The 16,631-nt window shown below is 33.5% G+C and overlaps 1 protein-coding gene across 3 annotated transcripts in view; it reads left to right on the top strand.

The window, feature by feature from the left end:
* Positions 1-16,631, top strand: part of LOC130655788 (histone-lysine N-methyltransferase set-1-like) — a 19,610-nt gene extending 2,979 nt beyond the window's left edge. The window contains exons 2-9 of one of the 3 annotated variants that reach the window (XM_057458587.1): positions 4,496-4,577; positions 6,635-6,733; positions 12,022-12,117; positions 12,212-12,338; positions 15,121-15,199; positions 15,343-15,402; positions 15,605-15,795; positions 16,260-16,631. In XM_057458587.1, the coding sequence (XP_057314570.1) occupies positions 4,502-4,577; positions 6,635-6,733; positions 12,022-12,117; positions 12,212-12,338; positions 15,121-15,199; positions 15,343-15,402; positions 15,605-15,795; positions 16,260-16,473 (942 nt within the window). In that variant the 5' untranslated portion in view covers positions 4,496-4,501 and the 3' untranslated portion in view covers positions 16,474-16,631. Of the gene's footprint in view, positions 1-4,495; positions 4,578-6,634; positions 6,734-12,021; positions 12,118-12,205; positions 12,339-15,120; positions 15,200-15,342; positions 15,403-15,604; positions 15,796-16,259 lie in introns of all 3 variants that reach the window. The other 2 variants (XM_057458585.1, XM_057458586.1) reach the window with 2 other exon arrangements.

The following is a 16,631-nucleotide window of genomic DNA, read 5'->3' as shown; positions in this document are numbered from 1 at the left end:
CTTTACTTTTTTAATTCAAACCCTGATATATGTTATGAATTATTGCATAATAATGTATCTTTTGATCTTTCAGAACATTGAAGTATTTAAAAGCGTTTTCTTTCTTTAGAATAACAGGTGGTAAGAAAAAAAATTATTATGCAACATATTTGTTGTTTAAAAACTATTTAATAAATGGGTTAAATGTTTAGACAATGTTTTATAAAAAGGCACATCTTGCAAGTTCGTTGTTATGTTTTCCACAAATATATACTTTCGAAGAGGCCAGGTGTTCTATTCTAATTTAATTTTTTTTCTTCGCAAGAAGTTAGAAATAAAAATTGAAGTGTTTTCCGATATTGATTCGGAAAATTTTAGAAAATAACTATTTCAACTTTAATATTTTAGACAACTCTTGGTTTTAAATTAACTTAACGTGTAAATATTCTTAAAAAATTGTATATAGTGAACTGAGCATAATAAAAAAACGTTTTCAACAGCGATTTTATGTCACAAAAATGGCTTGTCAGAAGCAAATAATGTTGTGTAAATAACACTAACCTAGCTACATGCAAACGGGAAATAATTTAAACAAACACAGCAACTTAACATAGCTGCGTCAAAAAAAGATAATTATCAAGTAATAATTTTTGTTGTTCACTCATTCATTGGAAAAACATAGAAAAAAGTCACAACAACATTTTTTTTTGCCATTGTCAGTACAAAGACATTTATGACGGCATTTCTGAATGCCGTCATCAATTCCCATGGCTGTAACACATTCCGAACTCCTGAAAATCAATTTTAAGTTATTTGGTTAAATCCAAAAACTTACACCATACACTTTTCTGACTCAATTCTCATTTTACCATACATTTCCGAGTCATGGAGCAAATTGTTTTGTAATACAGACATTGAAAAGTTCAACTTAAGGCATTTTTGACACTGATTAATCGGGCTACACCCCCCAAAGTAACGATTTTGCAACGCACCAAATGCAATAGTGCTGGCCAATCAATGTTGTTTAGTCATTTCATGAAACAATGAAAAAAATGCCTGTTTCAAAAATTTTATGTCCAGGGTTAAAGTTGCCCTTAAAACAAGGTTGCTTTTTTGTAGACTTGCCAATTTTCAACTTTCTAAAGTGTTTTTATTTATATTGATAGCAAAACACCTTTGTTAACTTTTTTTCCTTTGATATAAGAAAGTACGTATTAAAAACTGTTACTGTGCAACCTTGTTCCAAGACTTTTTCATGTTCTTATGGATATCAGAAAGCTAGAAGGTGCTGTGAAAACGAGATTGAGGTTGTGTGGATTCAAAGTTGGTTGATTTATTGTGATAGCTTTGGTAATGGCTGTCTTATTCCAAATTTTTATTACATATGCTTATTACGTACCCATAGCATATAAGATACACGATCACGCACTTTCTAGATGACATGTAGTCTATTTTGAATAAGTTTGTGAAATAAAATAAAATAGCTACGCAGGAAAAAAACTTTATATAATAACAGAATGCTGAATTAAAAAAGTTTATGTGAATATCAATGTTTTTTTACCGTTTAATTATTTACTTCTGAGAGGCCTAAGTTACATTCCTGTGATACTGTATCATTGGCTAGTGAAACATTCATCTACCTGGTCCTTCTGTACTAAATGCACTAGCAATCCCAATTCTCTTTCGGTCACTGCTGTTGGTGGATCATGGTTCAAACTCTTGTTTTCCAACATGTCTAACTACAAGACCGTATATACCCATACATATTTGAGCAAAAGTCAACAAAACATATTTCAGCTGACAAGCATGCCTTAAAGTTAACATCATTTCCATATCCAATGCAAAAGAACCTTAAAAGTGCTTAATTTTTTGCTTTGTACAGCAGGAGCAAACTTAATAACAACAACTTGCAGAGCTCTCTAAACCTTTCAGCACATCCTTCCAAACTGCATTTTTTCATCCGATATAAACATCCCAAAACTTAAATTTATTATCAAACATTTTGCATCCACATTAATACAATACTTTTTTCAATGGACACTAAACCAGCACATACAGTACAGTTTGAAAGTAACCTTTTACGTATGCTCAACAAGCATGAATAATTACTTTCATAATAGACCATTTTAAAGAAAATATTTATATCAGATAAATATGAATAGATCAGTGAAACTTATTGTTCACACAACAATAACTTTTGTAATTATGATACCAATCTGAAGAGACTTTATAAGAATCTTAAAATTAAAAAAACATTGTTGCTACAAGACAAACTTTTTGCATGCTAATCTTCAACTTTTTAGGCTTTATCAGTCACAGGCTTGCTCCATGACTTCTCTCTCACTTGTTCTAGCTAACAGTTTTTACCTCCTCTGTTTTGTTTTGTGTCGATTCTTGCTTGATGTTGAATTTACGACAAACATTTACTCACTTGCTTTCTGTGATTACACAGTATATTTTTCATAAATTCATCACTTGAAACTATTTCGAACACGGTTGACCGATAGTTTTATTTTTGCTGCATGACAACATCTGCTTCTCACCAGCCATTCTCGTTAAATGAAAGTGTCTGTGAAACTTTTATTAATTATTCTCAGTTCACTATAAATAATGCATGCAAAATTTTACAGACCAAGTGTTGACCAAAGTACATTTCAGAATCATAACCAAAAGCTAAACCAACAAATGTGGCATCTCGAAAGAAAGACACCAATGAAAAATATTATATTTTCTTTATTTCAAAGTGTTTATGAGTTCACAATTTTTACTTATAGTTTAATAAATTGATTCACAACTTTCCAAAAACAGTTAGTAATTTGCGAATTGTGAACTTTTAATGTGTTAGATGTGCCCCTGGTTGGGGCACACCTAACACAATGCAATTATTCCAAGACCTGTTAAAGTTAAATTCTTTCTTTTACTGTGTTGCTCAATAAAATCGCCTGTTGTCAGACAAACTGGAGCAAAAACGACATTGGTTATCTCCTGCTCAAGAAACATTGTCATTGTCCACATGAGAAAGCCCCAAAATGCTGTTGTGAGGGCTGGAAACAAATTTGTTGGATCACATTTTACAAAAGGAGCTGAAGCTAATTAATAATAAAGTTTGGCGATTGCATGGAGCCTAAATCAAACTAAGCTTTTTGTCCTTAGAAGCAATTTTTTTCTTGTGTTCACTGATCACAAGCAACTACTGGTAATCTTATCTGACTGGACACCCTTAACAACCAAATAATCTCAATACAAACTCAAGAACCTTTACATACAATGTTGCAACACAGCATAATCCAGGAAGATGGAACAGCTGTATTATAATCTACTAACTTTACATTAACAATGTTCAACAGTGGTACTCTTATCAACATATGCTGAGAAATATTTATCAATTATGGCACCTTCAAAGAAGTGAGCACAGATTTGCATCTAAACTATTTGTCAGTTTCTTCAAGAACTCGGAATGAGACATCAGCACATTACCCAAGATCTAATTAAGGAGCTGAGCTTGGTGTTAAATCCAGTAAACAGGTTTTCTTCAATGTTCCTGCATAGGGTTCTTTGAATAATGATGAAGCAATGAGAGCCATATTGCAGCATCGAAATGCACCACTACCCTATATCAACCTCAGTCCTGCCTAACTGCTCTTTCGCACCCTTCTGAAGTATTATCATCTCAGCAATGAATGGATCAAATCTCAACAGCTGGAACAAGCCAGCACAATTGTGAACAAGCATGACATGTTGTCACCCTCCATGTTTGAGAGCATGTTTTAATCTGTAACACCAACCATCATTCTACTTGTCAATTGGATAAAGAAGAGACAATAATACAAATGTAAGCTACCGTCAATGCAAGATCAAAATCAAAGGATCTGGTCAAACATTACAAAACAGAAAGTTTTTAACTCAGTTAATATTACAGGACAACATTTTAGAATACCCTCACCAAGCACCACAGCACCAGAAGACCCACACAGCCCTTGGAATTTTATAGAAAACAACTTATTACGACACCTGGCTTGACACTGTTATTGTGTATAAAGATCTGGTGGAAACAACATTCAGTTTGGAGTGCCATTGCAGCAGTTCACTAAATGTTGCTGCACATTGGTTAACTTCATTCTTAGATATCAACTTGCTTCAATATTAATAAATCTTTGCAATATCTAGCCAACAGTAGGACTACGTTTACATTATTTAAAATTTGCCAATATTTTTATATATATTTTTAAACATGTCTCATTTTCAATTGTATCATAGTAGAAATAGTCATATCACAAAAGATATTGAAAAAAATTTCCACTAAATAAATACCTTGCTTTAAAAACTCTCAAAGTTTTATGAAAATGAGGCCATTATTTTGGTCTTGTTAGACACTCCTAAAGTAAATATAGCAAGCAATTAGACTTATCTGAACTAAAGTCACATTTAGGTCTATCTACCTTTGTTGTTTTGTTGTTGTATTTAATCTCTGTAGAAAGCTTTATGGGTATGTGTTTAATAATTTTTTTTTGCTTAGTAAATAATGAGTAACAAGGTAAATGCAGAATCTATTGGGGCTAAAGGTCACGTGAAAGAAGAAAATAGAGTTGTACTAACAGGTATGTAGATCAGTTGAATCCTTTGAATCTTGTTTAGAATTGTAAATTTATGTACGAAAAGTAACTTATACAAGTTCAATTTTGTAAGCTAAACACTAAATTGAGGGTTGGGGGAAGTGTGAACTATCTACCAGTATCAGTCATATAAATTTTCCTATTTCATTCATACATAAAAAAACTCGCAATGGAAAACAAAATTTACTCCTGGTCATATGAATTTTAGCAGCCAAGTGATACTTCACTCGCCTCGATTGTCGTAGATGCGTAATGAATTTCACGCGTCTCGCCTTAATTGAGGAGAGTGATTATTCAGTTTTCATAATTTGAGGTGCGTGATAACACATATAAAAAGTGTGGTCGTCTGGTAGGCCTACTGAGTAATTGAATGTATTTGCATCTTTATTAAAGGACCGTCTCAAAATTTCCGTACGTAATTCGTATAATTTGTGTCAAAATTTCGTATCAATGATCAGCCCTTAAAATTAGCGTCGGCATTCGGCACGTAATTGCCGATGTAAGATATGAAGATACCGTAGTTGCGTCGGCAAAAACGGCCGGCGTTATTATAAAGAACGTAGGGTATAGAGAACATTAAAGTCGGCCCCTTTCCTTCATGTTGACACTCTTATGCTCGGCTGGTGCATTACACTGAGACTCGAACGAAAGACGGAAGACCATTTGGAACTATGCCACAAGTCAGTCCGACCTTCATCGTCACAGAGAATACTGCGAGAAGAGTGCGCACCCATACAAGTTAAATGTAACCAGAACATGGGAGAGGTTAGGTGTCCTGTACCTTAATACAGCTTTCGGACGAATGTTCTTGTGATGCAATACCAAAGAAATAACATGTTGAATAAAGTTTAAAAATCTTTTTAAAAGGGGAAAGAGAAATCAAATATGTTTAGTAATAATATCAAAAAAATTGTATATCGTATTAAAAAGAAGTCCAGAAGTTCTGTCTCCCACACGATACAGCACGCAATAAGTCAGCCCTGCCCTCGGTTTTGTGAGAAGAGATGTTCTGCGAAGACTCTAACAATTGAGTCTCCTGTACAGTTTTGCTTCATGTTAAGCTGTGCCAGTGACAAGCATTTTCAAAGCATGCCACCGGCGACTTCTGCGATATACAACCTAATGATGCCGTAACCTAATGAATTCATCTCGAAACATAACGCACATGTTTTTCATTCAAATTCTGAACTTTAAGTCATTTTTTTCTTTGATTATTAGTATAGTAAATAATTACTTTATACAAAAGACATTTCAGGTGTGCATTATTAAAGTGACTAAAGTGCTTTTGGTGCGTGATTGAAGATGCTGCTCTATTGTTGCAGGTGCATACGGAGATGCGGGGAGCGCGATCGCGCACCTCAAAAGACGAGGACTGAAATTAAACATTACGCTAAGTTGTTAAGTAAAGTGAGAATTCTCTAAATATGTTGCTATAAAATTTGTGAAAAAATAAATTGCTGAAGAAAGTATTCTAAAACTACGTCACGAAATTTAGTTGAAGTGAATTATATAACTGCTGCAGCATTTTAATAAATTTGAAGCAATATTTGCCGACGCCTTATTCTGAAATACAAGTTTTAAAAGACTAGTTAAATGACCCATTGGGAGCAAAAGGTTACTGGGACCTATTTTGATGATGTCATCAACACTTTGTGCAGCTTTCAACATGAGCAAAGGTTTCTTCCTGTTTTTACATATTTTGTAAGAGAAAATTCTAAAAGATCTCTCAAATACCCTATTTTTCCTGATTATCAGGCAAATCTGAATTTGTCACATGTCAAAACTTGCAATGCTTCCCATTGATAAAATAGAATGTACCTTAAAGTTCCAATTTCACTCCTAAAGCAAATTTTATATCTTACTGATTATAGGGAGTTTGCAGAAGTTAAGGTGTAGTTTCAAGTAATAGAAATATATCCAGGTTTCTGGGAGGTATGATACCTTAGGATTTAAGTAAAAATAATATTTAAGTAAAAGCTCATAGTTTATTATCATGTCACATTTACAGAATCATTATATTTTATATTTCTTTTTTTTTTAAGAAGAGAAAAGCACCGCAGTGAATGTCCCAGCTGAGGCAAAGTTGCACAAAGAAAAAAATGAGTTAGTTAAAGTAGAGGAAAAGTCAGAAAAGATTGCTGGTAAGAAAAACTTTGTATCTAGTTTGTTTTTTGCCAGTGCTCTCTTTTTTAATGTGTCTGGATACAGGGATTTAATTTTATCTGTTGGTGTTTTGACTATACTCACAACCCTGGAAATAATATTTAAGAGTTTGTCTGTTTTTAACTCTTTCGAAATAGGCACACAGCATCACTTGACCAGTCCTCTGCAGTCAGTAAGCTACATTTGGCAGGGGTGTAGGCAGAGTAATCAATTTCAAAAATGTGCTAGCTGCACTGTGCACAATGTCCACATTATCGATCAATCTGCTCCACAGCCTATAAAAGGTCTAAAATATCGTGAAAGCAAAAATTAGCACCTTTTTGGATCTAACCAAATATTAATAAGTATAAGTTTGTTGGGTCAAAAAAACTTCAATTTTAAGCAAATAACTAAGATCTAACGTTGACAAGTGAACATTCAACAAGTTCGGAGTGTTTGTTACTTAGATAGAAACAGTGGTCTTAATTGCTTGTGGTGCATTCTTAGAACTTCCACCCTCTTTACCAATATATTTTGTCTAGGTTGTAGGGTTCTGCTAAAACAGTGCATTTTTTTATCTATAAGAAGCTTGAGATTGAAGCTTGACATCTTATGTTTGTGTCATCTTACTTTTTCCCCAGATTAGTGGATCTTCATATATCCAGGAGACAGGGTTTAGGTCTTGTGTGTTTGATGATATGCTTAATAAATGCATGATCTAGAACACATGTATTCCAAAAAAGTTTTCTTTTATGCACACCACTAAATCAGCTTATTAAGAATTTAATACAGCTTTGTAATTTTATGGTGTCCACTCCCTTTTCCCCAAAGTTGGAAGAAGATTTCTCCTTAACCAATATAGGACCTGAATAAGAAATGGGAACAGGGAGTAATAAATTTATCCATCTTAAGGTAGGTTGGATTTACTATAAAAAGATAGTGCTTTTTCCAATTCACCCGTTTTTCGATAAATCATAAACATTTTTCTAGAAACAGAATAAGCTAGAAAATTATTTGTAAAAATTTTGCTACTTATCACTTCCTAACCACTAGATTTCTATTCAATTTTATCCCATTTTATTTTTTATGTATTTTATATTTCAAAATATAGGTATTCAGTTAGGAGGGGAGACTTTTTGGGAAACTAACCTTTAGGATACAGGTAGGGGACTGAATAATTCTAAGTAGTCATATTTTTTTAACTAACAAAGATGAAATGATTAGTAAAGCTCACTCAGGGCACTAAATCTGTGTTTTCTTTGTTACTGTACATACTGTCTGTTATTAACATTGATTTGTCAAAACAATAATAATACAATTCGTGCTATACGGCTGCCCGTTTACTTAAAATTTTAAAGAAAATTTGAATTATTTAATGTTTTGTTGTTTGTCAATCCTAACATATTTTTTTCAAGTGTTACAACTTAGTCTTGAAAACTTAGTTTGGTACAAGTCATGTTTGACAAATGCTGTGTTTTATTTCAAATAATTTCTTGTCTTTTATACCAACAAATTATCCGTGAAAGTTCTCAAATAGTATGATGTCAGCTTTTGCAAATGATTTGTGTGCTTACTTTTGAAACAGATTTGCTAGAATGGTTGCTTGGGAAAATGGAGTCGTGATATGTAAGGGGTTTAGACCGATGTGAAAAAACCTGGAAGAATTTTTGTCGTTGTTGTTTTTGCCATAATCTGTAAGAAGGGAAATTTTAGGACTTTTTTTGTTGAACTCGAAAGATTGTTTTAAGAACTCTTTCAAGGAAAGCTCTTATTATTTTGTATTGTGATTACATTACAATTGAGGCATATCCACATATTTTCTGTTGTCTTTTTGTTTTTCTTGCAACGCTCAGCAGACTAATCGAGAGTAAAAAGGAATTTTTTGCCCAGAAAATCGTTTTTCAGTTTGGTGCTGTTTTTAACGAGGGTCATTCAAAGGAGATCTCTGTGCACTTAAAGTTCCCATTTAAACTATGAAAACAGTGCAATCAGACCTCGATTCTACATGCATGCTAATCTCGAAGCAAAAAGGATAGGTTCAAACTTTTATAGTTTCTGTCATGACTCGACCAGGCTTAAAAACTAAATCATTATGAAATTGTTATAAACTCTGCAGTCTCATCTCTGCATTTATTTTTGATTTTAAATAAAAACATTACAAAAGTGACTTGACCCGTAATGTGGTAGTAGGGTCAGCACGACCCCTTTTTCAAACTTTAAGGCCTTAACGGACCGTGTTCTGTTATGTTTGCATGTGTGACTGTGTTTTGAACGCTCTTTATCTCAATAACATACCTAGAAAAATGACACTTTACAGACTAGCAGCCATCGAATTCTAGACAACTATGTCCATGTCAAAGAATAGCGAAAGAAAGATATATTTTATATATTTTTGTCTGTTGTTTTCTAATGTGGTTTTCATAAAGGAAAAGATAATTTTAAGGCGTGGTCTAACTCACTTATAATTTTATTAATCGTAAGTTAAACATTAACATACTTGTCTCGTGATTTTGGTAACACGGCGTTATTATAATAGCATTAGTTGTGTACTGGTATATATATCTTACCACAAAGAATGTAGTGACGATCCTGCCTGGCTGACTTATTATCATGACGTATGAATTATGACTTCATCATCTGATCTCATTAGGGAGATCACATACATATTGTTGACAGTGTTTAAATTTACATTAAGAACTAAAATTTTCGGCGGAAAATGTTTCGGCGGAAAAAACTTTCGGACACAATTTTTTATTTCAGCTGAAAAATTTTCGGACAAGATTTATAAAGTCAAAATATGTATGGGTAAGTCTTTTAAACGAATTTAACTAAATTTCAAAAGTAATGATTACGGAAAATGACACAAAAAGAAGGCTAGGAGCATTTAAAGTGTACATATATTAAATCAAGATCTAAAAAAAGGTCTTAAGTATCCAACTTTATAGATAGAGCCTCAGCCAAATGTGAAAATAACTTAATATGAAAGTAAACAACTGCAAATTATATATAATTTCTATGCACTGGTCCTTTTTTACAAAAATTAGAAAAACTAAAATTTTCGGACAAAAAAACTTTCGGCAGACACATATTTCGGACGGAAAATTTTCGGACAAAGAAAAATCTGAAAGTTTTTCCGTCCGAAAATTTTTGTGTGCTAATATTTTAAAATACTCTCTGTTGTCAAAGCGATATATTTTGGTCAAGGTAGAATACCAACGTAATTGTCATGACTAATTTTCGATCCTGAATCCGTGTTATCCTCCCCTTTTTTAAGTTGTTTCAACCTTGTCTCAGACTTTTCTTCATTATCACTAACTTATCTTAAGAGTATAGTCGTTCGTTGATAATGCTGATAACAATGAGAACGTGCATATGTACAACCTGTAGTAGTTGCCATATGAATTATGTTTCAAATTTAAATCAGAAGAAGAAGAAGAAGAAGAAATATTTATTCTACAGTAATAGCATACATAAGGTAGAAGTTAAATAAATATCAATTTACAAAAAATTAGGCTATCACTGTAAGGAGACCAGCATTATTAGCCTACGGCTATGCTAGATGCTGGCAACCCTTAGTATACAAAAGCAAATCAAGAATAGATCCACAAGTCTTGTAAGAGTGGGAAAAGTCAACTTTGTAAGTATCAAGACGTGCCTCTGGAAGTTTTCCGTGATATAAATTGTACAGGAAAATTACATTTTTCATGTGAACCAAATCAGCAAGTTTTAAAATATTAAGATTAGAGAGAAGAGGGGTAGAAGTCATTGCGCAAAAGAAATTAGTCTAACTGCACAATGTGGTAAACAGTAAATACGATCAATATAGTGATGACCAGATTGGCTTTAAATTTCATTGCAGTAACGAAGATGGCTACCAAAGATAGCATGGTACACAGTTTTCAGAACACTTTGTGGAACAAGGTGTCAGAGTTTAGCTATAGCTCCATTAGCCCTCTTGAGTTTAACCACAATCGCATTGATCTGAGATTTCCAGTTGAGATCAGAATCTAAGAGAATACCAAGGTACTTAATGCAGTTACTGGGGAAGAGTTTCTTGCCGTTGATGAATAATTTGAAGTTATAGTTTGTTGGTTTAAGCTTGTGCTTAAACAGCATATATTCATCCATACTTGCATTCTGAGAGATTTTGTTGGCGTTGAGCCATTGGAAAAGAAATTTTAGATCGTGTTGATTGGTACACAAGAAAAAAAAATGCGCACCAAAGTAACAAAACACTTTGTCCCAACCCTCCTGTATGGGTGATTTTTTTGCGATTCAGCAATTCTTTCTTTTTCCTTATTGTTACCATAACGTTTTCCATTGTTACCATAACAGCAGCGTGATCAGACAATGACCACAAGTGAGTGAGTAATGAGACCTAATAGGGTTTTTTTCAACCCAAAATTACGCTTTGATGGTAAAAGCATTCCTCGGCTTGTGTGATTGTGCTGAGAGAGTTATTTCAACTATTTTATGTAAAAGAAACAATATAAAACCTCAAAAAAAAACAATGCGTATACCAGCGAATGTTCTTCCTCCAAGGTGGCATCAATAATTTTTGTTGTTGTAATGTTTCATGTAATTTCCCAATCTTTTCACTGTCATAGTCGTATATTTACAAAAATTCAAGAGGAACGGTTTGAAACACCATTTGTAATTTTCTTATATGACTTTTTCCTGGGACATCACGTGAGTCATTCCACATATTATTGGTAATGGTAAAAAGAAATAAGGGTCTACTTTGTGCCAGAATAAAAGCTTAGACTAGCTAATATTTTTTAGTTAGCTTTGCCTTACAGTTGGTCATTAAAACTTCGGTTTGTATTTTATACTATTATATATATAAGTTAAAATTGCTATAACTTTAGAACTTCATACAAGAACTTTTTTTACAGTTTCTTCCAAGTTGAAATTTTATTTTGGATTTTTGTTTGTGCTGACTATTACAACTGCAGACATCATTTTAGGTCGACCAGCATGTTTAGAAATGCGTGTGATTTTTGTCAACATAACTAATTAATGCATGTAATAAAAGATATTCTTATACGAGTTGACCTGCACTGTGTCAGGATTAAAAACTTTCGCGAATGTGCGATAATTTTAAGTTAACGTTTTTCGTAAACCGTAACTTTTTTTGACTGTGTAGAAGTTAGTCTTAAAAGAACAAATTTTAATCCAGTTTAAACAACTTTTATAAAACTAGGCCAAATTTTCTGACTAGTAAACTAAATAAAGAGCGAAAATAGATGCCCTTTAAAGTTCCCTGATCTTTATGAGCTTAATTTAGGGGATAAAAAGAAAGAAACGGCCAATGATTTGAAAGACGAAACAAAGAAAACAGCTCATATAACAAGTAACGATGAAAAACCTGCCCCGTCTAAAGGTAGCTAGCTCTCTTGTTTCAGATCACGTTGAAAGTCTTTGGTGATCTTAATGTTTTCCTTGTTGTTATACTTCTACGTTCGTCGTAGTTGCAGCTAAACCGTCTAGGAAACCACAAATTAAAGAAACGTCATCAAAAATTAAAGAAACATCTTCGAGGGGAAAATCTACAAAGAAAATTTCCACTAATAAGAAAAAAAGGACTGTTCACGATCAAGAAATGTAAGTCCACTAGATATATATTTTCTTTTTTTTTTAATCTTACTATTAACTTTCCTGCTTTTTTTTTGCCTACCTTCAGCTGATTTGTCGGATAACTTCACAAAATAAAATCGGTTCTAGAATTGCTAAAATATTTTAACCAGCTTTTGACTTCAATATGTGTATAGAAAATTGTCCAGTGTGTATATTACAGTGACTTAAAACATAAATATATTGGTGTGTTGTTTTGTTGGAGTTCTATTGCAATCGAACTTATCTCCTGTTTTAACCGCTGCTTAATTTCACACAGGGATCTTGAACATTCGATAAGTCAAATATTTTCCATTTTGCTAAGGTTACATAAGCATTTTTGGGTCAGACCTTAGGTTGCTACGGGGAAATGGCCTTCTTTGCCTTCAAGTTGCTTAGATGGTTCATTAACACCTAATTTTACACCTGACTGTCACGGGGAACCTTTCCTGCGCCCCTTGAATCATACATGTCAGTGACGCACTCAACACATTCACTGAAGCGGATTCTGGTGTTTGAAACACTGATATGTGTTGTTTCTGTGAAAACTTTTGCTAACTTAAAAGGTTGTTAAGTGAGAGAAAAGGTGTTAGTGTATAGATCGGAGTTTCAAGTACGCGCATAACGAAGGATTTTAGCTTAGCCTTGGCTACCTAAATCTACCTAAAAATCAGTGGTGTAATTGTAGCGCATTTTGCTTGTAATTACAAGGTTTTAGGCTTAATTCCTCACTACGGCGCACTTTCAATGTATTGTCAGCTCATTGGGAGCCATCCACTGACCTTTTAATGTGCTTGGGTGGCATGTAAGCAACTTAGAACCATTCTACACGTAATTTGACGGTAATGTAACTGTTCAAAGAGAATAAGAGCCCGGAAGTTAGAATAGGACCCAAACTGCCTACTTACTTAAAAGCCTTTTATCCGGTGCTCCATAAATTCTTTGAAATTTATAAATCTTTATTTGGTTTTGTTTGAAGACGAGGTAGAAATAGAGAATTTCTTTTAACAAAGTTATTAAACAGTCTACTCGACGACGCAATTATACAAGAGCTATTTTTTCCCTGATAGTTCCTAGACACCCTTGTAGTTATGAGAACTAATTTATTCGTTAGAAGTTGCAAAATAATGTTTGGCAAAAGCTGGCGTTATTATTTATATATTGATGACGAGGCGAAGATTTTATAGCTGAAGGTTTACTGTATAATACCGAATAACAAAACACATTTGAAAAACTTTTGATTTTTCCGTTAGCGAAGTGCTTGATTTTTGAAACTGGCCACTTCAGAGCGATAAATATGGGAGTGACAAGTTGAGGGTCGCTTAATAATAATGTGATGTAAGTTCTCTTAGAAAAAAATTAATTAAGTAAAGTCCAGAAGAAGTTTCATTCCATTTCCTAATAACTTTAATAATGGCAAATGAGATGCTCTCATAAAAAAGACGCCCTTTGTTAAATTTCTTCTAACACGTTGCACGAGGTTTCGTTTTTCGTGATGCCTTCTAATGTTTCTGTTGTTCAAATAACGAAGTGTGTCAATGGTATTAAAAAAAACTGAATGATGTTGGCATTTGTTTATTATTTATTTGCTTTTGTCATCCAAATAAAAGAGAAGAGAGACTGTCTGTGATGCGTGTTGAAGCTACAACCGAAAGTCATGAAAAATCAGTTTTTCTCATAATTGGCAGAGATCTGTGGGAAATGTCACTTACATACCCTGATATTGTTTAGGCTAATGTGTTTGCCTACCATGTTAAACTCTTTCGGCATGACCTTATTTGATCATTCAATATATTTGTGTGCTATTTTTGGTTTCTAATAACAATTGAATAAAACCCTAAGGTTATTTTCGTGTCTATACTACACCGTACTTGTGGACATTTTTCAATACAAAACCTCTTCCTTTCATGTGGAACGCCTTTTAGCAAGCCTTATTAAAATTCAGCCTTATTAAATTGCTGTAAATTCCTGTGTTTTTTATACTTATGCATACAGTACTTAATTTTTTTCTTCTCTCTTTAAAAAGGTTTATTATGATAACATGACAACAGAGCGCAGCGTGATCGCATACCTGAAGGCACCGCATTGTTTAACAAAATCGATGCCATGGTTTTAGCTAAGCTATCGTTTGTGGAAAAAAATGATTAGCTGTCAAAACTAGTCCGAAATTTAATAATAAGTAAATTCACATTCTTTTACCTAGATATGTTAACACGAAGATAAAAATTTTGATCTATTTGGATAATGTCCGTTCGTCATTAACAATGCCGGTCAAATAAAGCAGACGCTTAACGTTTGCCAGTAAATCGGATTAGAAAAACAAACTTTTTTGTTTTTAGGTTATTATTTTTTAATGCTGTACCTCGTTTAAGACTGTTTCTTGGGTACAATATATGTACCTAAAAACACCTTTCTTTTTGAAATTTTAAAAATGTGCTTTCAATAGATAGATAATCGACGCATTTTTTGCGTCACCTCATAAAATGTCGTTACATATTGTTGTTGTTGTTTTTCTTTCTCGGAAACATTTTATTTACATTGGCTGCAATGTTTGTTGTTGTAATTCGCTTACCTAAACTGCGTCACAAAACAACCCATCTATATCTGGTCAGTATGTGGTTTTAAGCTACTTTAGGTGACCAAGTGATTGGTATAGGAAATGTTAATGATTCCAAGTTTGCGTGGGGTGGAAAAATGTTTTATCTCCCAGGATGTAATCAATGGCTTTTCTCGATGTTCTTTGCTTAATGTTTTTTTGTTGTTGGCTTTTTAGACCTGATAAAACACAATCCACTTTAACGCAACATTTCCAAGTAAGAAGAAGCGAGCGGAAGCTTAAATCAACTTTAAAAGTATGCCGAGAGATTAGTTTGTTTGTTTGTTTGTTTTTAATAAAAGTTTGTTTGCTCAATATATGACTTGCGTATGCGTGTATTTGTTGTGAAGTATTGGACTTGTTTGTTTACTTTTGTGATTCTTTTGTTGTTTTTTCAAGGAGGAAAAACAAATTGATTTGGAGAGGAAAATCTTGTCGGGTGTTGAAGATCACTTGGAGGTAGAAACCATTTTCAAACGTTCAGTGTGTTTGTTATTTCACTGCTATTTACCTCCCTGAACTGTAAGCGGTCATTCCAAAATTACGTAAACTCAAAAGGCTGTGTGTAGAAGGATGAGTGGTATGGGGTATGGGTAAAAGCTGTTTAGCCGGGATGGGTGCAATTTATACAGGAGTTATGTAATTTACCATCCATTCTTAGATTCGCCTTATCGAGAGTAAAGGACGTGGTGTATTCAGCAAAAGGAAATTAAGTAAAGGAGATTTTGTTTGCGAATATGTCGGTGACTTGGTTGATGTAAAAGAGGCAAGGTGTAGAGAGGCTGAATATGAAAAAGATCCCAAATTTGGATGTTACATGTATTTCTTCGATTACAAAAACAAGAAATACTGGTATGTTGGAGTTAATTCGAGCCTTTCAGCAATGAGTGTTTTTTTAATAGCTTTCGTTCGTCCTCGTTCAAAAAAGAAAGGTTTGTCGCGGGCGTTGAATGGACGAGAAGCAAGATTAAAATAATCGAGACAATAAGTTTCACGTGTGTTTTTTCGTATGTTCGGTCCGAGTCGAAAAACAAATGTACATCAACAAATTCTAGAAAACTCACAACTTTTGACATTTTGACTGTTTTTCAAAGAAAAATTGAGAACAAACCACCGCGTGTATCGACTTTTGTGTTGAATCATGTCGCTTGTTTTTACACATGGGATTCTTGTGTGTAAAAGAGGCGCTGTTGAAACTCTCTCACGTAAGAGGAGTAGAAGAAAAGAAACAGCTGTTACTTCCACAATTAAACACATTGCGGTCATCATTTTTTTGTTTATATATATATTTATTTACATTCTCTTTTTATATATAGTGTTGACGCCACGAAAGAATCGGGTAAGATCGGTCGTCTGCTTAATCACAGCAAGACTCAGAGTAACGTGTGCACGAAATTGTTTCCTATTGGAGAGACTCCTCACCTTATTCTAGTCGCTTCAAAGGAAATCGCATTAGATGAAGAACTTCTATACGATTATGGGGATCGTAGCAAAAGTGCTATCGAGTCACACCCATGGCTTAAAACTTAATAAAGTGGTTTATTTATTACTTTTTTTGTAATTTTTCAATTCATATAGCTAGCGCATCATTTTTCTCCATGTGCGAGAACTACATTTTCTAATTTTAATTTGTAAATAACTACTAACTCTAGTAAAGAGTGTAATATTATTTATTATTGCTGCGTTCA

This window comes from Hydractinia symbiolongicarpus, chromosome 8 (genome assembly GCF_029227915.1).
Source record: "Hydractinia symbiolongicarpus strain clone_291-10 chromosome 8, HSymV2.1, whole genome shotgun sequence".
NCBI lineage: Eukaryota > Metazoa > Cnidaria > Hydrozoa > Anthoathecata > Hydractiniidae > Hydractinia > Hydractinia symbiolongicarpus.
The sequence above is the reverse complement of the archived record's forward strand: the minus strand, read 5'-3'. Positions and strand labels throughout refer to the sequence as shown.